The sequence below is a fragment of the Ursus arctos genome, unplaced genomic scaffold, assembly GCF_023065955.2.
Source record: "Ursus arctos isolate Adak ecotype North America unplaced genomic scaffold, UrsArc2.0 scaffold_29, whole genome shotgun sequence".
NCBI lineage: Eukaryota > Metazoa > Chordata > Mammalia > Carnivora > Ursidae > Ursus > Ursus arctos.
In genome coordinates this window covers 12,294,410-12,318,393 of record NW_026622974.1, presented here as the reverse complement: position 1 = coordinate 12,318,393, position 23,984 = coordinate 12,294,410, and the positions used below count along the sequence as shown (strand labels likewise).

Here is a 23,984-nt window from a genome sequence, read left to right as displayed (position 1 = left end):
CCTTTGTGCTAAGCTCTGCCATCTTTCATAAAAAGAGTGCAGCCTGTTTGCCCTTTGGGAGCTAGAGGGAGCCTAACAGGTTGGCTGAACTTATGGCAGTGCTGGGGGGTGGGTGGCAAGAGGAGCCTCTTTTAGCCCCGAGATCGTGTCATTCTTTGATATTCCTCAGAATTCCATCTCCTATCTGTTCCAGTGTTCAGTCGGTTCTTAGTGGAACTGCTGGGGGAGTTGGGATTAGACGGGTCAGGTTGGGGCGCCACCCATCTTCTGGCCTGCCCTCTGCAGGACAGGCTCCCAACACGAGTGATTTTGCCCGCTTGGGGAAGATTGGCGATTATGGAGACGCTTCTGGTTGTCACCCCTGGGGAAGTGCTACTGGCATCCAAAGGGTAGTTTCTAGGGATGTTGCAAATCATCCCATAATGCACAGGACAGCCCTCTCACAGAAAAGAATTTTCCAGTCCGAAAGGCCAACTGTGGGGAAAAAAAATCCTGCTATAACGTCTTCTTGTGACAATTTTACTAAACTCAGAAACCAAGGATGTCAGCGAGTTAGAGTTCAGGAACTGAGGCTCAGAGAGGTGAAGTGACTTGCTCAAGGTCGCACAGGTAACTGGGTTGGAGCAGGGGTGTTCTCACAGAGATACTCTACAGTCCTCACTGCCAAGCACAACTCTCTGTGGAGTCAATCGCAATTTATTCTGTTTGTCATTCCAGTGAGACTAGTAAGCTGTAGGAGGATGGGAACTGGGCTCGCTCTGTCTCTCACAGCACGAGGCAGGCTCCTAGGGAGGGGGACCCTCCTGAACAGCTGCTTCTTGCACTCATCGAACTCATACACTGTTTTGGTGTCCACAGTTGTGCCTTGCATACAAAGGCCACATGAATAACATTCTGAAGGTGACCGTATTTTTCACAACCGACTCTCAAAACTTCATTGAGAAGAACATCACCTGTGACTGGAGTCTTGTGGGGACCCGTCCCAACAGGTAGCTAATCTGTGGGGAGGTGTGGTGGGAATTCCGCCAGCTGGGATGATTAGCTCTCTGGGGGACAGGGGCCCGTGTGAGGTACTAATGATCTCTTATTTTGGGCCTCAGATAGTAACCTGCGGTTCTTTGTTTTCTTTTTTTTTTTAAGATTTGTGTATTTTTTAGAGAGAGAGAGAAAGCACACACACAAGTGGGGGGAGGGACAGGAGAAGGAGAGAATCTCAAGCAACCGCTGACTCCCTGCTGAGTGTGGAGCCCGATGTGGGGCTCGATCCCACCACCCTGAGATCATGACCTGAGCTGAAATCAAGAGTTGGCCGCTTAACTGACTGAGCCACCCAGGCGCCTCTTCACTTGGGATTCTGAACATGTCTTATTCAGCTAAGAAGTCTGATTTAAGAGTAGTTAGTTCGGGCGCCTGGGTGGCTCAGTCATTAAGCGTCTGCCTTTGGCTCAGGGCGTGATCCCAGTGTCTTGGGATGGAGCCCCACATTGGGCTCCCTGCTGGGAGTCGGCTTCCTCCTCTCCCACTCCCACTGCTTGTGTTCCCTCTCTCACTGGCTGTCTCTCTCTGTCAAATAAATATATAAAATCTTAAAAAAAAAAAAGAGTAAGTTGTTAGGAATATAAATAAATATATAAAAGTTATATATATATAAGGATATATATAATGCATATATATAAATATATACTTTTTAGAAGTACTCTGGCACTTTTCGCAGGGATAGAATGATAGAACATCATATGTGGAAGAGATTTTAGGGACCGTTACTTGACATCGCAGATGAGAAAAGTTGGGACCCAGAGAATTTGTGAGTCACCAAAATTTATACAGCAAGTAGACAAAGACTCTGCAATAAAACTCAGGCATCCTGACCCCTTGATTTGGTGTGCTTTCCGCATAGGTCTTGTGGGTTTTGTTAAGCGGTCTTAAACCTGACTGAGTCCGGGAATATTACTCTTTGTGCTTAGAGCCTAACATACGACCTGCCTGAGATACATAATTAATACTGTCGTCTGAAAATGCTGCTGACATTGAGTGTCATGAGCGAATGATTGCCTTGAAATGTGACTCACTCGTGTGATACCACAAGTCTAACTGAGCCTGTCTTGGATGGGATGCCTGTACCCAGGGCACACAGGACTCTTGGGGTGCAGGGGTTCTTGGGGTGTCTCTCCCGACTGCACAGGCCACAGGCCTCCAAGGTGGTGAACTTGGCTCTTCGGGAAGGGGCTGCAGGGGCACACGGAGAGGTCCATTTCTGCTGGGGGCTTGTTTTTCAGCTGGCGGTTCACTTGCACTGACCTCTGGGAGGCTTGTGTGCGTCGCTCGGCGTATCTCCAGCCACCTCTGGCAAACTGCCCTGTGCTGGTTCATCGGATTGACCTCTTCCCTCTGTCTCAGGAGACAGGGCAGTTCTATGTGGATGAAATTATTATCACGGACACAAACATAACAGGTGATGATCGCATCTGCTCTCGTCAAGGGGCCTGTCTATCAAATGCTGACTTCAAATTTTTCTGCTAGGGGCGGTTCTTCTTTTAATGCAGAGGGAACAGGTGATTCGCTATCTTGTCTGCCTTGGTTCTGGAAAGAAGATGGGTTTGGGATTGTGTGCGCTTGGTCTCTCTATCTCTTTTGCTAATTCCCTCACCCCCTTTTTATACAATGCTTGCTCTCGCTTCTGTGCTCTTACCTCAATTTTACCACTTTCATGCTGAGAAGCCTTGGTTTCCTCATCTGTAAAATGGGCATAATCAGGGCCCCATCTCATTGAATTACTGTGAAGGTTAACTGAAGTATAGCATGTAATTAAGTCATTACAGGTCCTGGACCATGGTAGGTGCTCAATAAATATAAACAGTTCTTATTACTATTACCATTATTATTGTTAGGCCAGCAGGATTTCTCCACTTGTCCATGAATTAATATCTGTCATGCAAAGTGCTGGAAGGAACAAGGCAATATCTGGCCCTGTAAATGAGACCTTCAGCAACTCATCTATGCATTTAAGGCAGACTCAGAAAAGTGAGAGAGTAACTGTGTCCTCATGAGAATAGGCTTGTCCTGCTTTCTGCCTATCCACATTCTTCCTACTCACCATTCGAAGTTCAAGCCTGGCCCTTTCCTCTAGGAAGTCCCCCTTGATCTCCCTTAGGCACAGAGGCCTCCCCTGGCTTTGCTTGTCCGTGAGTCTTATGGACAAAGAGCTCATTACGGGTCCTACAAAGGCTGGCCAGGTATGATGGGTACACAGGGGAAGAGAAGCCCATGGCCAAAACAGAATGGTGCAGTCTATCCCCTGGGGCTTCAAGGCTTCCAACTTTTGCTCACTTTCCCTTTTCCCTTTATAGTCTTTTGTCTGAAAGTTATAGAGCTGAGGGCAGGAGAGCTTGGAGGTGGGTGGCAAGAGGACTCACTTTCGGCTTTGAGATTTCATCATTCTAGGATACTCATCACAATTCTATCTCTTATCTGTTTCACCCGTTTAAGTGTTTTAGGGCATCTGAGCTGAGTTATTACTGATTTTAAACCTTGTTCATGTTATGGCACACATAGACGATGATAATATACAAATGGTGTGCTGGGACAACCATTTGAATTTCTTGGGGCCCGAGACAACTGGTTGGGCCCTTTGGTGCCCCCCACCAAGCACTGTCCAGATTCCTGGAGTCCTGAGAAGATCAATATTTCACACACTTGAACCATTGACTGGGAACTCAGGACTAGGTGATCACTTCTGTTTCCATTCTCTCCAATCCCCCGAAGCCCAGGAGCCAGAGCCTTTGCTCACTGCCCCCACCCTTTAGCCATCAAATGTTCCAGTATGTGGAACCATCTAGGTGAGGGTGAGGGAGGGAGGGGTGGCTTGGGTGAAACAGCCTCCTTCCCACTTTGTCTAGTTTCCCTGCTGGCGACGACTTTGCTTGGAGGATTAGTTAATGGCAAGATGAACCCTACAAAATCAGGCCTGATAGTCATAGTTAATTGAGATTTATCTGATTAGCTTCACACTTTATATTCTCTCACCTAATCTCCTCTAGGTCAGTTCCTTTTACCTAGTGGTGCCTACCACTTACTTCTCACTGAGATCTCAGAAGCCCCTGAAGTGGTCCTATTATCTCTGCTCTATAGATGAGGAAACCAAAACTAAGAGGGGTTGAGTAGCTTGTCCCAAATCACACATCTAAGATGTGGGGAACATTGGAATCTGGACACCAGAGCCAAGCCTTCAATGACTCTGTACCCAGCTGAGCAAATAAGCATTTATTGAGCACCTACTGTGTGCCTGGTATTGTGCTAAATAAGCAGGGGATGTGCAAAGATGCTGTCTTTACACTGTCCACTGTTCCTATTACAGTCTTGGGGAAGGTGTGTCCCTTACCCAGGGGAAGAGGATATTAAAATATATTGTGCTGGTCATTTTGAATCTGCCATCCCACTAAACGCTCCCTGCCATGCAGATTAATGTGTTATGATTCCCACTTCACAAATGAGGAAACGGAGAGGTTATGTTGATCAGCCAAACGGTTACCTAATGGAAGTGAGAAATCAGGATTTGATCGGCAGTCGGTTTGAAAGCTTGCACTGTTGGGGTGCCTGGGTGGCTCAGCCGTTAAGTGTCTGCCTTCAGCTCAGGTCATGATCCCAGGGTCCTGGGATTGAGCCCTACATCCGGCTCCCTGCTCAGCAGGAAGCCTGCTTCTCCCTCTCACACTCCCCTTGCTTGTGTTCCCTCTCCGTTAAATAAATAAAAAAAAATCAGATGATGAGTGACCTTAATGACATCTGCTAAGTCCCTTTAAAAAAGAAAGAAGAAAAAAAGAAAGCTTGGCCTGTTTCTGCGCACATGCTGACCCCGCTCTGTGGATGGGCGCTCATATATCGCAAGGAGGCACCTGTGCACCCCTTGTTCCTGAAGAGGATCAGCTGTGCATTCCCAGAGTTACCAGGGGCCTTGAGGAGGAAAGGAGGAAGGGGTAGCAGTCCATGCTGCAGCAGATTCTCTGTGTGGGGGTGCCTCGCATAGCATCGGGAGGGAGTTAGCCTAGCGAGGGGCTTTGCTATGGAATTAGTGTTTGTCTCCCTAAACCATGACCCTACATTTTCCTTTTGGTCTGAAGCCGGGTCCTCCTGCCTCCTCTTCCTTTGCTTTTCATAGTGGCAGACAGGTGGGAATCTGCTTGAAGTGGGGGCTGAGATATAAATAACTCCGCATCTGCCCCTGGGAGTTTCCACCAGACACCAGTTGCTTGTTAATGATAGGATCATTGGTCTCTAGTTTCTCAAGCAGATTCCGGAACAGCTCGCCCAGGTGGGAATCTGGTGGAGTCACTCTGTGTAGTGGGATCCCCTCCAGTCTACAATGTAAGCTTCTCGTTGGTGGAGTGTGGCCGGGAGCTCCCACTCATCACTGCAAGGTAGGGAGCGGTCTTTGCTCACTCATCCCTTTTTAGGACTGTCAGTTGGCCTTTGGGGACACAGACAGAGGTGGGACTTTTATCAGGAAGAGCTACCTGACTTGTTGCCTAAAACCATGGTTCTCAGTCTTAGGAAGGCAGCAACAGACTCACTCGGAAAGTCTTATTAAAACACAGATTGCTGGGCCCTAACCACTCCCTCTCTAACTCAGGATTGAGGCAAGGCCCGAGAATTTGCATTTCTTTTTTTTTTTTTAAGATATTTATTTATTTATTTGACAGAGATAGAGACAGCCAGCTAGAGAGGGAACACAAGCAGGGGGAGTGGGAGAGGAAGAAGCAGGCTCATAGCAGAGGAGCCTGATGTGGGGCTCGATCCCATAACGCCAGGATCACGCCCTGAGCCGAAGGCAGACGCTTAACCGCTGTGCCACCCAGGCGCCCCGAGAATTTGCATTTCTAATGAGCTCCCAGACAATGCTGATTCTACTGGTCTGGGGACGACACTTTGAGAACTAGTGTCTAGTGAATTTGTTTTTAAGTAGTTGTATTTTTATGCTGTTCAGAGCTTCTCGTTACCACTATTTTCAGTTTACTTCCCTCATTCCATTTCCCATATATTTATCTTACTGGAATCTTTCGAGGGGAATTGAAATACTCGAAGGAACAAAAACAACTGTTTCTAACAACTTACCACCAGATGGCACTAGAGGCCCATAAGCATTGCGGCTTCTTCATGGTCAGCAGAGTCCGGCCACGGTTTATAGAGCAGTAACTAAGGATCAGGCTCTCCCCAACTCCTGGAACACGTGTGCTCTAATTCGCTCTTTTCATTTTTCACTTAAACCCCGGTAGGATGAAAGAATTGAGATACTTTGCCTTTAACATTTTTCTTTCCATCTTTTTCTAACATGTTCCAAGATGAGCTCTTCTCATACCACGCTTGGTTTGGTGTATAAAAGGCAGGCGCAGAGACCTTGATCTGTGGGCTACTCTCCTTGACTTAGTGTTCCACGGCCCGCTGGGCGGGAAAGACATGCAAACCATCAATAGAATCAAGGAGTAAAGGAGCCCAGGTGGTGGAGGGGGCTGCCATATTAGCCAGCCTGCAGTCCTGCATTCCAAGTGCCAAAGCTTTAACTCAGAAATGCCAGGGGCTGGCTTGGGTTACTCTGAACAGGTCTACAATGGAATGGTCCTGGCAACCTTCCTTTCTGATATTTCCTCAAATACCTTCACTCCTTCTGGAAGCCTCCTGCCTCAGCAAGACAGGAGCCCCTTGGACCGGCCTCTGCTAGCTTCGTCCCCCAACACAGTACCACTCTGTTTCTGTAGAGTTGTATTTCTGTACACCAGCATGCTGTTCTTAAATAGTATTGATAAAGATCATATATGTTCATTGTGGAAAATTTGGAAAATACAGAAAAAGACTTAGAAGAAGATAAAAAGTCACTCATAATCCCTCCGCTCGGAGGTAACTTTTACTGACATGTCAGATCCATATTCTAGCTCCCTTTTCCCTAAGCAGTTGTTGTATACGTACACATGTATACACATTTTAAAGTGTACATATATAAAGTATATAAGGTATACATATAGACTTTTTAAACCTCTAATTGGGACCATATATTACACACTATATTTGTCAACATGCCCATTTCACCTAATGGTATAAATTGAGTATTTCCCCCTATCATTGATGGGGAATGGTATGATTTTTTCTAAAATATGATTTCATTGGCTAAACGGTATTCCATCTCATGGTATGTCATGATTTATTTGACTAAAATAATGATTTATTTGATTAAAAGCAAGATTAGGCAGGCAGTATATTTGTACACAGGCACCAGCTAAGAAGTTGCCAGAAGGAGAGGCCTGTGTTTCAGATGGGGATACAGAGTGGGGGGAAGCATCTGTGGAACAGGGCACTGACTCCTCACTTGATGATGTGAATGGGTCAGAAAATACCAAGTTCTCTGTCCACTCTGTGCTTCAGGGCCAGAGCTGTGGAGGCCAGAGTCATCACCTTTTACTCTGGGTCCCTGTGGGTCCGGAATCAGTGCAGGGGCAGGGTGGAACATTCTGTAAGATCCTAATATTTGGGGCTCCTGGGTGGCTCAGTTGATTAAGTGTCTGCCTTTGGCTCAGGGTCCTGGGATTAAGTCCCGCATCAGGCTCCCTGCTCACCGGGGAGTCTGCTTCTCCCTCTGCCTCTCCCCCCTGCTTGTGCCCTTTTTCTCTCTCTCTCTCTGTCTCAAATAAATAAATAACACCTTAAAAAAAAGAACCCTAATATTTACAATGAACTTCTCTGCTGTGATGGGACAGGGATATCCAATATTTGGGAGGTTGAGTTTGTGTCCTGGAAACATGGCCGACTGTATGGTCTTTGAGATGGAGTAAAGTTCTGTGTAGAGTGGCACTTCTGGATGGTTACTGTGGTTAAGGCTTTGTTTTTGACATGCCACAGCTCTGTGCCCACTGAAGGGGGAGAAGAAGGAGCCAGGTTGGTCCAGGTGACAACACAGAGGATACAGAGGACAAGTCCACCTTTAGGAGGATACTTTCGCATCCAACTTCCTACGACAGTGATTCCTGGTAAAGGGGCAACTGGAGTGCACCAGTGTCTCATTTCCATTTTTAGGGGCATTCCCAGGCAAACAGCATCCTGAGAGATTGTCAGGCAGGGTGACAGTCTTAAAGCTATTTTGTTTATTTTCCAGCGTGTGAAAGTGGCCTTCTTAAAATTAAAGATCTGGACAATACCAATACCATATTATTGTTAAAACAATCCCAACTTTTTAATTTTGTAGATGTGGAAACTGAGTGGATTAGCTTCCCGGGGCTGTCATAACAAATCACCGCAACCTTGGTGGGTTAAAAGAACAGAAATCTGTTCTCTCAGATCTACCAGGTTCTGGTGGCTGCCTGTATTCCATGGCCACGTCTCTCCCACTCCTGCTGCCATCGTCTCATTGTTTCTTCCTCTTCTGTCTCAAAACCTCCTCTGTCTCTCTCTTATAAGGATACATATGATTGCATTTAGGGCCTACCTGGATAACCCAGGATAAACTTTTCCTCTCAAGATTCTTAACCACATCTTCTACAATATAAGGCAATATACACTCTTTTGCCTTAAGGAAATAGTCATAGGTTCCAGGGATTAGGACATTGACATATCTTTCTGAAGGCCACCATTGAGCCCAGTATACTGGAGCGTGCCCAGAGGTTATACAAACAGTTGATGGCAGCCTGGATGTGAACTCAGGTATTTGATTATCCGGTCAGTCCTATTCTCTCTAGAGTTTCCTAGTCCAAATTCCATGGTAGCTATGGTCCTTCTGAGTTAAACTCCATGGTGACACCATATGCTATTGAGAATTTTAATGGTCATAACAATGTAGAAAGACCTTTCAGATGTAATTGGCATGGAACCTTTTCTAAATCCTTAAGAATATACACATTTCACAAAGGATAGCGAATAGAAGTGATGACACTATTGATTTGGTAAAACCCTAGAGGAATCAGAAGGGAGGCTCAGGAGAGTTGAAGGGTGGCTGTATAAAAATTGGCATGTGGTCCAAAAGTCTTCTGCCTTCCCAAGAAGAAAGATGGCTGGGCTTGCAAGAATCTTCTCGGGTGGGAGGAGTGGCGTTTTTACTCTAATAGGGCCACTTAGGACAAACTGAAGGCCGTGGGCTATCGGAGTCTGATAAATGGGTGAGTAAGTGTCAGCAGTGCCCTGTGTCTGTGAAGTCCATCCCTGCATCATGCTTCCCCTCTCTTGAGCTGCAGGCCGTCAGTAGGTACGCTTCCTGACACCATGTTCTGTTACAATGCTCTTCACACCACTGCCAAACAATCCAGGAAAGTCAGCCTTAACCTGGCCTTTGGAAATGGTAATGGCATCAAATGATTTAAATGTAGAACAGCATTTTTTAAAAGGAGGAGAATTTTGTTTGCACTTTAGAAATACAGAGGTATTTTCTTAACACTCCTAGGCCATGTGGAATTCAAGAGGAAGACCCTTAATAAAAGGCGTTCTAGGTTAAGGGTAAACCCATCTCGCTTGGTTGACAAGCTTCTGAATCTCACTGGATCTCATTTTCTTCACCTCTAAAACAGACATTAGGATACCTAAATGGTCTGCCTCACAGGGTTTTTGGGAGTAGCTAATGAAATGGAAACTTTTGGTAAAGCAAGAACCAGGGTTCAAACACGAGCAGGGCTTAAGCACAGAGCGCTGTTATTTCTCTGTGGGGATGTGGAATGGGGAAGCAGGTGGTTGGGCTTAAAAGAATTCTAATAGAGAAACCAAAGTTCAATGCCAACATTCCTCAGCTGGGTTGGCTAAGTTTTTATGGGTGTCAGCTGCTATGTGCCTCCCCCACTCCCTGTGAAAGGTGGCCAACTTTTCTCTGTTCACAGGGCTAGCTAAATTTTTCCAGGGAAAACCCACTATTTAATTAGGCTTTCAGGCATTACCAGGGTGTCTGGAGTGTATATTTGGAGTTGACAGTGGGGATGGTTTTGTCTGATGTGACTATGCTCTCTGCTTGCTATGAGATAGGATACTGATTAAATGTATGACAATATAAAAAAGTAGGCATCTACTTTTATTTGCCTTAGGAAACACATGGTTAACTGGGCTGGGGTTTCTCTTGAAGGCATATTTTGAACTTGAGGGTCTCCTGTATAATTAGTGGGCATCTTGATATTTATTCTCTGTTATTGTAAAGAGGAAACCCCGTGCAATGGAGTAATTCGTATCTTGTGTTTTTTATATCAAATTCTTGTCCCACAGATGTCCCTGTGCATCTATCAGCTAGTCACCTTCTCAAGCTCTTACAGAACAATGCTGATAACTTTACATCCAGGTACCTCAACGTCAGTGACCTCACTGTAAAAGAGGATCTAAAGTCTTGCTACGAACATGTGTGGACCCTCTCCTGGTCCACCCAAGTTGGAGATTTGCCCAATTTCATTAGGGTATGTATGGTAGTGGTGTGGATTTGGGAGCAATTTTGTTAAAAAAAAATCAGAATTACGTGAGTGAAAACTGTCATGAATTATTAGTTTTGTTGGAATATTTAAGTAAAAGGGTTCAGTGATCTTTCGGGAAATTTTCAAGATGTGTTTTGTATCTCATACATCATATTGCTGATAAAACCATTTAAACCCAACATCTCCTTCCCTAACTCAGTGTAGGTAGAAGTTGTTGGTCAGTGTCCACCATACAATAATTCTACATCTGTTATTGGATAATTTAAGCAGATGTGATTGACTTAGATGATCATGGAGGCAGATGGCACAGCAGAAGGAAGTTTCGAAAAGGATTTGCTGTCTCTGGATAATGACAAAACCAGATGCTCTTGCATATTTAGGGTTTAAAAAAATAATCTAATGATCATCTAGCATTTGGTTATTATAAAATGAAACCCAAGATAAAATTTTATCCCCATTATATGGTATTGTGGGTCATCTGGTTTTCAAACCAAATACTGGGGTGGAGATGGAGGACAGATGAGAGTCCTCTCATAGCACTTTTCCCCTTACCTTTTATTTTATTATTTTGGATTGCAAACATATAAAATAGAAAAGCACATCGAAACAAAATATCTCAAGACAAGAGAGAAGATTGTTTTTTGTGCCTTTTTTGGCAACTCTACTTGCAAATAAATAAACCTCTAGTCTACTGGGGCTTTCATTAGCTGTTACTTACAGTTAGGTCTCTAGACTTCACCCCCCTGTCACCCCATCTTCCCTTTCTAGCTATCTGGTTATCTTAAATAAGATGGGAAAAGACCCTTTATCATGAGATTCAGACTTCTCTTAGATTAGACGTCTGTTCCATGACAGAACTCACCAGAAATGTAACCATCTCAGGTCTCTGATGGAAATCTAACTGGAGTGAACCCTGAGGCAACCACGCGTGTGGTGTATGATGGTGGAGTTTTTCTTGGACCCGTGTTTGGAGACATGTTGGTTACCGCCAACCAGCACACTCAGGTGAGAGTGGATGGGCCGCCCAGAGTGCAAGTACCAGTTCCAAGTGTCTCAGCCCCTCCCTGATGTGTAACGTGAACCGGTTTCAAGGATCAGTTTTCCAATCCATAAAACAGAGACAGTTATGCCTGTCCTCTTTCTACTTCAGCAGTGCACGGAAAGCACTTCGAAAATAGAAGCGCTTTGTAAACACAGCATCCTGTTATTATAATTATCGATGCTGTTATTACGGTGCCAAAAACGGAGAACCTCTGTAGCTACATAGGATTTAGTACCTCCACACGGTGGTGCTGGAAAGTAAATGAGCTAAGTCAGTGCCTTTTCTCTTTAAAATGTCTTTTTATCTTTCCCATCTGCCCATATTCCTGTTATAAGTCATCTGCTTTGAATTTGAGAAAATTTTAAAATGTGAAAAATACAAAGAATAATGTAACCAACACCTGGGTATCCAAACCAAAGGTTAGTGATTGCCAACATTTTGATAGATTATGTTTTGTGTGTGTTTATGAATAAAAGAAAACATTAGAGATAAAACTGTTCTTTATCATCTGTGCCTTCATGCCATCCCCACACCCCCTCACTCCATCAGCAAGCAGTATTATAAATATAGGGTGTGTTTTTAATGCATATTTTATACGTAGAGCACCACACAAGTCCTATTTTTTTCACCTTCCCCATCTCCAAGTATTGTAAGTTCTGCCAGATTAACATTACTAACAGTGAGAGGAAGAGTCCTGTAGTCTCTTATTGGGAACCTACCATTCTGGGACAAGAAGACCCCAAACCAAATGCCCATGTACGCAATTTTCCAGTTCCGTATCCGTGTAGTACGATGGAAGGAAGGGGCGTACTTTGTTGGCATGTAGCAGCAAAGAAAGGACTTTGCACACGTATCCAGTTGAATATAGTCTAGAGTGATAAAAAGTCCTTGGGCAGTTTGAATTTTATTAAATTTACCACAGAGAGGAAATTTACTCAAGATTTAGCATATTTGATTGTAGAAATGGTAGGTTTCAGCATAACGACCACCATTTTAAGAAAACCTAACATGTTTTGAACCATTCATTAGGATTTGTTACTGAGAAACAGAAGAAAGAAAAAAAAAAACCCGAGTCATTAAACATGTAAATTTGGGCAAATTTCACAAGTGCTTTCTGAATACTCTTGAGCACACGAAATGCACACATTTACCTTTAATTCTGCCTTGCTTTCAGGTGGTTGTGCGAGTGAATGACATACCAGCCTATTGCTCAGGTTCCTGTTCTTTCCAGTACCTTGAAGCGTCAACTCCGCAGGTCCACTCTGTGTGGTATTCCCTTGGTAAGATTTGTGAATTGACACTGAGATAGTCATGAACTTCAGACTCAGATTGATTTGTTAGAGGCCATGTACCTGGTTATGGGTGGACAGAAGGTGCATCAATTCATGGGGTGGATGTTGAGTGATGCCGCAGAAAGTGTAGTTTTTGTTCAATCAAAATGATATGGTTATGGTTTGAAGTGGAGACGGGGAGGTGTTATTTTGTTTGTGGGTTTTTTTTTTGGTTTTTGTTTTTTGTTCTTTTTTTTGAGAGAGAGAGAGAGAGAGAGTACATGCATGAGCAGGGGAAGAGAGAGAGAGAATCCCAAGCAGGCTCCATGCTCAGCATAGAGCCCAACATGGGGCTCAGTCTTACAACCCTGAGATCATGACCTGAGCCAAAACCAAGAGTCAGACACTTAACCGACAGAGCCACCCAGGCGCCCCGAGACCGGTGGAGTTTTGATGACCTAAAATATTTTATTCTCTCTGTCCCTTGTTTTGAAATGGTGTTCATTTTGATTTTTTTTTCATTTTTTGAAGTTGACTAGTGATCTCTTATTCCTAGTTTGAGAAAACTTCAGACGGGGGCTGTACACTGCAATGGTAAATATAGATACCCAATAGTTGAGGCAGCGTTCAACTCCTTGAGTTTTGGGAGGGGAAGGTGAGAAGAAAGGAGCATTCAACATTGGACAGAGTTCTCTTAAATGGAGTTCTATCACTGAGAGATGACTTTGTTCTTTTATTTTTTTCTCCTCCTTTAAGATGGTGACATCGACTTACTGGTTTATATTTTCGGAACTAGTTTCTCTGGTGATCCCCAGGCCGTGGAGGTTATGGTGAACAAAACAATTTGCCAAGTTCTTTTCTCAAACCAAACACACGTGGTCTGTCGGACAGACCTGCTGCCCGTTGGAACGCATCAGCTCTCCGTGGTGGTGAGGCCTTCTGGTCGTGCCATCAACGCCAGTGGAGAAGCCCTCTTCCTAAACGTGGAGCCCAGACTGGATGCTGTGGAGCCTTCCAGAGCTGCAGAGATTGGTAATCCGGGGAGCACCCCCCCTTGCATCTATCTGACCCTCTGAAGCTAGCATGCTTGCCGATATGCAGGAATCCTATCCTGTCGTGTGATCAATTCCATAGCCCCTGTGATTCACAGCTTTTTGTTTTCTGCCATCAGCACTTTTTTCTAATGATCTACTGACTTTTGAGCCCTTAAATGAAGTCACTTGTCACATAAAGGATCATAGTTGGCTGAGGGTGTCAGGCATAACTGGGTCAGTCACTGAGTCACTAGGACAATTTGGCCCGGTGGAAACACCACTAGATTGAGAGTTAAGACATGCGCCTGGGTTTTTGTCCAGGTCAGATGTGTGACCTTAGGAGTTTCGGTTGCTTTTATGGGATGCAGTCTCCTAATAATGATGATGATGGGCGCAGTTATCATTTTTTGAGTACCTCACCTGGGCAGTCACACTCCCTAAATGCCTAGAGCTGCCCCAAAGATGGTATTATCCACTTTTTTAGATGAGATTATGGTGGCTCGAAGAAGAGTGACTTGTCCAAGGCTTTCCAATGGGAAGACGTAGAGCTTGATGCCAACTGGGATTTTCAGAAGCTCAGCCTCCTGCTTCTTCTGTGCTGCCCTGCTGTCTTAGCTATGCAGCGGGCCTAACGATGCCTAACTCACAAGCTTCCTTCTTTGGTGTGAGATTAAAATGAGCCAACAGGTGGGAAAGGACCTTGAAAAGTAAAGACATCTGCAAATACGAAACACAGGCCTTATGTACACAAATGTTTGTGGGCTGATGTACGATTGGATACTTGGCTAGCAAGCAAAGCTAACTACTATTTAAGCAGGGGGTAGACAGAAGGCAGTGGGTCTTATTGACATTGACCTCATGGATTGTAGGTTAGTGCCGTGGAAACCAAGGATCTCTCCATGCCTTCTGAGAGGCACAACCAGTTAAAAATAGCCCAGCCAGATTGTAAGAATGTCAGGAACCCTCATATGTATTAATGTATGATTTTTAGAGCACAAAGCTACTTTCCTTAATGTCTTGGACTTTTGTCATTGTTTATTCTCTTGGTCAAAGAACTGTGGCTTAGAACATTTTTTTCAAGCAGCATTTCCTGCCACAGACTTATTGCTCAAAGGAACAGCTCACTTCTGACTTGACTTTGCCTAGCAGAGTGAATTATGAGGCCCGCCCTGCCTCATCTCTGCACAAAAACAGAGCAAGCTCTCTCTTATTTCTCAGTGGTTTCAGGCAGGGGCCAGATGATATAGGGTGTTTGGGGTGAAAGATCATATTCTCTATGAACTCAATAATTATTGGTTTGAATTTAGGGCCTAAAATAGTGTCTTCTTCCGAGATTTATAAGGGGCTTTGATCTTAGAAGGTTGGCTTTGCAGTTCAGGTCACACAAACCTGCTTCGGCTCCTCTCCATCCCCCACCAACTGGATTGCACACGCCTCGAGTGCAGACATGGGACCTTGTCATCTTCACTTCCCCTCTGCAGAGTGCTTTGCACAGGCAGGGTGGCCAACTGTCCTGTTTTCTTGGGAATGAGGGGTTTCCCAGGACATGAGACTTAAACAGCTTTAAAATGAAGACGTGGGACTCTTAGGGCTAAAACTCGGAAAGTCCCAGGCAAAGCAGGATGAGTCGTCACCTATCAGGGCATGCTGTACCAGCGACGCGTAGTGCAAGGATTTGTCTGGAAGGATTGTGTATCATCCCTCTATAGTAAAAATGGAACACTATGAGAAGGGGAGTGTCTGATGGGTGCAGGTGAGCTTTTAGTAAGACTAAGGGGAAATGGAAGGAGCAAGAGACTGTCTATTCCTACTTTCCTAATTACTGGCTATAAACTCTCCCTATTAACCCTCCCTCTGCCCTGTTGCCTATCTAGTATCAACAACCAGTGTCAATCAATCAATCAATCAATCAATTAACATTATAAAGCCCTGTGCTAGATGCTGAAGTTCTTGGCACTCAAAGCGTGGTTCTGGACCAGTGGTGTCGGCATCATCCAAGAGCTTGTTAGAAACGCAGAGTCTCAGGCTGCACCCCAGACCTCCGGAATCAATTTGCACTTTAACAGGATCCTCAGGCAATTTCTATGAATAGTGCAGTTTGAGAAATGCTGCTATGGGGAGTTTAAAGAGAACCAGATCGAAGCCTACCAGCAAAGAATTTATAGAATAGTTTTACATGTAATGAATACATAAAGCAGTGTAATCAATGACGTTCGAAATCACCACTTGCCCATATGCAGAAGCACTCTTGAAAGAGGTTTTTTTTTTTTTTTTTAAGAGTGAGAGAGTGTGAGCAGGGGGAGGGGCAGAGAGAGAGGGAAAGAGAGAAGCCTCAAGCAGACTCCCTGCTGAGTGCAGAGTCTGACATGGGGCTTGATCATGACCGCAGCCAAAATCAAGAGGTGGCAGCTTAACTGACTGAGCCACCCAGGCGCCCCTTGAAAGAGTTTTTGAGGGAAGTCTTGGCTTTGTCTTATGTACTTCCTTGGCCCATTTCTGAGCTGAGATAGAGTTGCCTTCTCCATAGGTATGGATCCTTGTGAGGCAGCTTTCAAGGGGATTGGCGCAGTCTCATCTCCTCTGCAACTTTTAATTATTAGCACCAACAGTAACAATGATAACAATTGATTTAGCTCTTATTCTGTCCCAGGCTCTAATAGTGCTGGGGATACCATCAGTTAAAGTCCCTGCTCTTGTAGAGGTGATGGGAAGTGTGTAAGAGAAAAATCAAGCAGGGAAAGAGTGGGAGAGGGGTGGTGGCTGTGATAGATGGTCACTGGCTTTGGAGGAGTGACATGGTGGCACTGGAGAATGGAGACATGGATGACGTCAACGAATGAGTCCTGGGGTTATCTCGGAGAAGAGAGTTCTAGGCAAAGAGAATGCCTGATGATAAAGTCTTAAGTCAGAATGAGCTCATCTTCTTCCAGGAGGAGCAAGGAAGTTGCTGTGGCTGAAACAGCTTGAGGGCGAGAGAGGGGTAGGTGATGACTGGGAGCAGGTCAGATGGCTCTGGGGACGATGAAAGGTTACTGGCCCTAATCTAAGTGAGATGTGGGCTGCTGGAGGATTTTCAGTGAAAAAGCGACACGATCTGCCTTAGGCTGCTCTCTGAGGATATTCCGTAGGCAAGCGAAGGGGGAACCAGGGAGACCAATTAGGATGCTATTACCATCATCCAGGGATGCGACACTGTTGGGCTGGACCAGGGCAGTGTAGCTTAGAAATACATAGAACTGCCTTGGTGGCATTCTCTTTTTGGCTCAGTCTTCTTCTTTTTGAAATTAAAAAAAAACATGAGATATAATTTCCACACCATAAAATTCACTTCTTTAAAGTGTACATTGTGGTGGTTTTCAGTATACGTGTATTCACAAAGTTGTGCAACCTCACCACTACCTAATTCTAGAATATTTTCATCACCTTGAAAAGAAGCTTTCTATCCATGAGGAGTCACTACCTATTTCTCCCCTCTCCTGATCCCTGGAAACTACTGATCTATTTTCTGCATCAATGAATTTGTTTATTCTAGACATTTCATATAAAAGAATCACACAATATGTGACCTTTTGTGTATGGCTTCTCTACTTAGGATAGTGTTTTCAAGGTTCATCTGTGTTGTAGCATGCATCATTCCATCTTATGCTAAATAATATTCCATCATGTAGATACACCATATTTTGTTTATCTCTTCATCTCATGGTGGACATTAGAGGTGTTTCCACTTTTTGGCTATTACGAATAATTCTGCTATGAACGTTTGTGTAGAAGGTTTTGTGTGAATGTACATTTCAGTTCTCTTGGGTATATACTTAGAAGTGGAATTGCTGGGCCATGTAGTAACTTTTTGTTTAACATTGAGAAGCTGTTGAACTTTTCCAAAATAACGGCATGATTTTGCATTCCCATCAGCAATATATGAGGGCGCCAACTTGTCCACATCCTCACCAACACTCGTTATTTTTAAGTTTGTTGTTGTTGTTGTTAGAAGCCATTTTGATGAGTGTGAAATGGTATCGCATTGTATTTTTTAAAAATTTGAGTATAGTTGGCACACAACGTCGTATTAGTTTCAGGGGGTACAACATTTGGCAAGTTTATACATTATGCCAGGCTCACCGCAAGTGTAGCTGCCATCTGTCCCATTATGTTGTCTTCTAGGATTTCTTGGTTTCAAGTCTCATGTTTAGGTCTTTAATCCATTTTGATTTTACTTTTGTGTATGGTGTTAGAAAGGGGTCCAGTTTCATTCTTTTGTATGTAGCTGTTCAGTTTTCCCAGCACCATTCATTGAAAAGACTGTCTTTTCCCAAATGCGGGTTTGTTTCTGGGATCTCTATCCTGTTACATTGATCTATGTGGTTTTTGTTTGTGTGTGTGTGTGTGTGTGTGTGTGTGTGTGTGTGTGTGCGCCAGTACCATACTATTTTGATTATTACAGCTTTGTAATATATCTTGGCATCTGGGATTGTGATACCTCTAGCTTTGTGTTTCCTTCTCAGGATTGCTTTGGCTATTCAGGGTCGTCTGTGATTCCATACACATTTTAGTATTGTTTGTTCTAGTTTTGTAAAAAAAAAAAAAAAGCTATTGGTATTTTGATAAGGATTGCATTGAATCTGTAGATTGTTTTGGTTCAAAGGGACATTTTGACAATATTAATTCTTCCAATCTATGAGCATGGAATATCTTTCCATTTGTGTAATCTTCAGTTTCTTCCATCAGTGTTTTATAGTTTTCAGAGTACAGGCCTTTCGCTTCTTTGTTAAGTTTATTCCTGGGTATTTTATTCTTTCTGGTGCAATTGTAAATGGTATTGTTTTTAAAAAATTTTTCTTTCTGTGACTTTGTTGTTAGTGTATAGAAATGCTACCAATTTCTGGTTTCAAGTCTCACATTTAGGTCTATTAGTTTTGTATCCTGCCACTTTACTGCATTTGTTTATTATTTCTAGTCGTTTTTTGGTGGAATCTTAAGGATTTTCTACTATAGTGATACGTTGTTTGTGAACAGTGACAGTTTATCTTCTTTACCAATATGGACGTCTCTTATTTGTTTTTCTTGTCTGATTGCTGTGGCTAGGACTTCCAGTACTATGTTGAGTAAAAGTGGTGAGAGTGGACGTCTTTGTTTTCTTCCTGACTTTAGAGGAAGAGTTTTCGGTTTTTGACCATTGAGGATGATGTTAGCTGTGGGTTTTTGTACATAGCTTTTATTATGTTGAGTCATGTTCCCTCTTATCCCACTTTGTTGAGAGTTTTTATCATGTTGATTCTTGTCAAATGTTTTTTCTGCATCTATTGAGATGATCATATGATTTTTATTCTTCATTCTGTTGATCTGGTGTATGATGTTCATTGATTTGTGACTAATGAACTCTCCTTGCACCCCAGGAATAAATCCCACCTGATTGGGGTGAATGATCTTTTTATTGTATTGTTGTATGTGGTTTGCTAATATTTTGTTGAAGATTTTTGCATCTATGTTTATCAGGGATATTGGCCTGTAGTTTTTTGTGTTTTTTTTTTTTTTTGTGGTATCTTTATCAGGTTTTGGTATTAAGGTAGTAATGGCTTTGTAGAATATATTTGGAATGTTTCCTTCCTCTTCTATACTGGAAAGTTTGAGAAGAATAGCTATTAGCTCTTATTTAAATGTTTGGTAGAATTTGCTTGTGAATCTATCTTGTCCTGGACTTTTATTTTTTTGGTAGTTTTTTATTATGGATTCAATTTTGTTACTTGTAATCAGTCTATTTAGATTTTCTATTTCTTTCTGGTTCAATTTAGAAGATCATATATTTCTAGGAATTTATCCATATTTTCTAGGTTGTCCAGCTTGTTGGCATACGATTTTTCATGGTATTATCTTATAATCCTTTGTATTTCTATGGTATCAGTTGTTACTTCTCCTCCTTGTTTCTGATTTTATTTGGGTCCTTTCTCTTTTTTTCATGATGAGTCTGGCTAAGGATTTATCAATTTTGTTTATCTTTCCAAAGAATCAGCTCTTGGTTTCATTGATTTTTTTTTTAAGTTTCTATGTCATTTATTTCTGCTCTGATCTTTATCATTTTCTTTCTTCTACTCACCTTGGGTTTTGTTTTTAAGTTCCTTTAGGCATAAAGCTAGATTGTTTGAATTTTTTCTTGTTTCTTGACATAGGCCTGTATTGCTATATACTTCCCTCTGAGAACTGATTTGGCTGTGTCCCAGAGATTTTGGACTGTTGTGTTTTGCTTTTCTTTCTTTCTTTCTTTCTTTCTTTCTTTCTTTCTTTCTTTCTTTCTTTCCTTTTCTTTTCTTTTCTTTTCTTTCTTCCTCCCTCCCTCCCTCCCTCCCTCCCTCTCTCTCTCTCTCTCTCTCTCTCTCTTTCTTTCTTTCTTTCTTTCTTTCTTTCTTTCTTTCTTTCTTAAAAGATTTTATTTATTTGACAGAGAGAGAGACAGTGAGAGAGGGAACACAAGAAGGGGGAGTGGGAGAGGGAGAAGCAGGCTTCCCACTGAGCAGGGAGCCCGGTGAAGGGCTTGATCCCAGGACCCTGGGATCACGACCTGAGCCGAAGGCAGATGCTTAACGACTGAGCCACCCAGGAACCCCAGGACTGTTGTGTTTTCATTTTCATTTGTCTCCATGTATTTTTTAAATTTATTCTTTGATTGTTTCTTTGACTTATTGGTTGGTTAGTATCATGTTGTTTAGTCTCCATGTGTTCGTGTTTTTTCTATTTTTTTTTCATGTGATTTATTTCTAGTTTTATACCATTGTGGTCAGAAAAGTTTCATGGTATGATTTCTGTCTTCTTAAATTTATTGAGTCTTGCTTTATGGCCTAAGGTGTGATCTGTCCTAGAGAACGTTCCATGTGCACTTGAAAAGAATGTGTATTCTGTTGATTTTGGTTAGAATGTTCTGTATATATCTGTTATGTCCATCCGGTCCAATGTGTCATTCAAAGACATTGTTTTCTTATTGATTTTCTGTCAGCATGATCTGTCCATTGATGTAAGTGAACTATTAAAGTCCCCTACTGTTATTGTATTACCATTAATTTCTCTTTTTATGTCCATTAATATTGCTTTATGTATTTAGATGCTCCAGTATTGGGTTCATAGGTATTTACAATTGTATCTTCTTGTTGGATTGAACCCTTTATCATTATGTATTGCCCTTCTTTGTCTCTTACTACAGTCTTTGTTTGAAGGCTGTTTTGTCTGATATAAGTATTGTTACCTTGGCTTTTTTTTTTTACTTCCATTTGCATGGGGAATGTTTTTCCATCCCTTCACTTTTGGTCTGTGTGTGTCTTTAGGTTTGAGGTAAGTCTCCTGTAGGCAGAATGTGGTTCCTGTTTTTTTTTTTTTTTTTAATCCATTCTTCCACTCTATCTTTTGATTAGTGCTTTTAGGCCATTTACATTCAAAGTAATCATTGATTGATATTTTAAAATTTGTTTTCTGGTTGTTTTTGTAGTTTTTCTTTGTTCCTTTCTTCTCTTGCTCTCTTTTTTTATAATTGATAAGTATCTATAGTGTTTTGCTTGGCTTTCTTTCTCTTTACTTTTCGTGTATCTATCATAGGTTTTGGGTTTGTGGTTACCATGAGGTTCATATATAACATCTTAAGTAAAATGTATCAGTGATCTGGAAGACAAGGTGATGGAAAGCATACAAGCTGAACAGCAAAAAAAAAAAAAGAATTTTATTTTATTCTCTTTCTTTGAGAAAAGAATTTTAAAAAATGAAGATAGATTAAGAAATTTCTTGAACAACAAAAAAAGAAAAACAAAAAATCTTCGGGTGCATAAATAATTACAATTGTTATATCTTCTTGTCGGATTGTTCCCTTTATTATTATATAGTGTCGTTCTTTGTCCCTTGTTACAGTTTTTGTCTTAAAGTCTATTTTTCTAATAAAAGTATGGCTTTCCCAGCTTTCTTTTGACATCCATTTGCATGGAAAATGTTTCTCTATCCCTTCACTTTCAATCTATATGTGTCTTTAGATCTGAAATGAGTCTCTTGTAAGGAACATATAGATGGTCTTACTTTTTTATCCATTCCATTACCCTATGCCTTTTGATTGGAGCATTTAGTTCATTTACATTCAAAGTAATTACTGATAAGAACGTATTCATCGCCTTTTTGCTACTTGTTTTGTAGTTGTTTTTATAGATCTTCTCTAATCCTTTCTTCTCTTCCTCACTTCTCTCATGGTTTGTGCAGTATTGTTTGTGGTTTTTAATTTTGATGAAGTCTAGTTTGTCCTGTTCACTTGACCACTCTCTCATACCATACACAAAGATAAACTCCAAATGGTTGAAAGACCTCGATGTGAGACAGGAATCCATCAAAATCCTAGAGGAGAACATAGGCTGCAACCTCTTTGACATCGGCCACAGCAACTTTTTTCATGACACATCTCCAAAGGCAAGAGAAGCAAAAGAAAAAATGAACTCGTGGGACTTCATCAAGATAAAAAGCTTCTGCACAGCCAAGGAAACAGTTAAAAAAACTAAGAGGCAGCCGATGGAATGGGAGAAGATATTTTCAAATGACACCACAGATAGAACACTAGTATCCAAGATCTACAAAGAATTTCTCAAACTCAATACACGTGAAACAAATAATCAGATCAAAAAATGGGCAGAAGATATGAACAGACACTTTTCCAATGAAGACATACAGATGGCTAACAGACACGTGAAAAAATGTTCAAAATCATTAGCTATCAGGGAAATTCAAATCAAAACCACCTTGAGATACCACCTTACATCAGTTAGAATGGCAAAAATGGACAAGGCAGGAAACAACAAATGTTGGAGAGGATGTGGAGAAAGGGGATCCCTATTACACTTTTGGTGTCGTATCTAAGAAACAGTCTCCTAATCCAATATCCCTAAGATTTATGCATATTTTTTCCTGATAATTTTATAGTTTTAGCTTTTGCATTTAGGTATTTGATTTATTTTAATTTTTGCTTATGGTGTGAGGTAGGGGTCTATATTAATTTTCTAGGGCTCCTTATCCAGGTACCAGAAATTGGATGGCTTAAACAACAGAAATTTATTGTCTCACAATTCTAGAGGCTGGAGGTCAAGGATCAAGCTGTCAACTGAGTTGATTCCTTCTGAGCCAGCCTATGAAGGAGAATCTGTTTTATGCCTCTCCCCTAGCCCCTGGTGGTTTGCTGGCAGTCTTGGTGTTCCTTGGTTTGTGGAAACATCACCTGATCTCCTCTTTCACCTTTACTTGGTGTTCTCCCAGTATCTTTACTGTGTCCAAATTATTCCTTTTTATGAGGATATTAGTCATATTGGATTAGGGGCCCGCACTCCAGAATGACTTCATCTTGTCTTAACTGATTACAGCTGCAATGACCCTCTTCCCAAATTAGGACACCTTTTGAAGTATTGGCAGGTAGGACTTCAAAATATGAATTTGGGGGAGAAAAATTTCAACCCCCAACTTCATTGTTTTGTATGTGGATATACTGTTTTTCCATTTTGCATATATGTGAAAATAGTAGTATAACTTCTTAGAAGTGGAATTGCCGAGTCAAGAGGTTATGTAAATTTAAAATTTTGATAATACCAAAATATTCTCTTTAGATGTTTTATAGTTTATTCTCTGTGTAGCAATATATATGACAATATACTTACCACATCTTACTAACACAGTGTGTTACCAAACTTTCTGATATTTGCCTATTTAATGGAAGAAAAATAATATTTCATTGTAGTTTTACTTTGCATTTACTTTGCTAAGAGAGAAATTAAATATCTTTTCATAAGTTTAAGAAGCATTGTATTTTCTTTTCTGTTACCTGTCCATCTCCTTAGCCCACTGTTTTTTTCAATTGGATTATTTTTCTTTCTTATTGATTTTAAGAGCTTTTTAAAATTTATTATAGATATAAGCCCTTTATATGTTTGTCTATTTGTTTACTCTTTTTATAATTCATTTTTAAATTATTAATATATAATATATTATTTATTTCAGGGGTACAGGTCTGTGATTCATCAGTCTTATACAACACACAGTGCTCACTACAACCCATACACTCCCCAATGTTCATCACCCAGCAACCCCATTCCCCACCCTCCCAGCAACCCTCAGTTTGTTTCCTGAGATTAAGGGTCTCTTATGGTTTGTCTCCCTCTCTGGTTTTGTCTTCTTTCATTTTTTTCTTCTCTTCCCCTATGGTCCTCTGCCTTGTTGC

At 41.9% G+C, this 23,984-nt stretch overlaps 1 protein-coding gene across 8 annotated transcripts in view; it reads left to right on the top strand.

Annotated features, from left to right (window-relative positions):
- PKHD1 (PKHD1 ciliary IPT domain containing fibrocystin/polyductin) overlaps positions 1-23,984 on the top strand; it is a 445,064-nt gene that overhangs the window by 42,134 nt on the left and 378,946 nt on the right. For all 8 annotated transcript variants that reach the window (XR_008956175.1, XM_048219586.2, XM_048219585.2 and 5 more), the window contains 8 exons: positions 859-989; positions 2,277-2,452; positions 5,276-5,414; positions 7,885-8,012; positions 10,219-10,403; positions 11,301-11,423; positions 12,635-12,740; positions 13,488-13,763. Coding sequence is in view for 7 of the 8 variants with exons in the window: in XM_048219586.2 (XP_048075543.1) it covers positions 859-989; positions 2,277-2,452; positions 5,276-5,414; positions 7,885-8,012; positions 10,219-10,403; positions 11,301-11,423; positions 12,635-12,740; positions 13,488-13,763 (1,264 nt within the window). In the remaining variant the exon portion in view is untranslated. The remainder of the gene's footprint in view (positions 1-858; positions 990-2,276; positions 2,453-5,275; positions 5,415-7,884; positions 8,013-10,218; positions 10,404-11,300; positions 11,424-12,634; positions 12,741-13,487; positions 13,764-23,984) is intronic.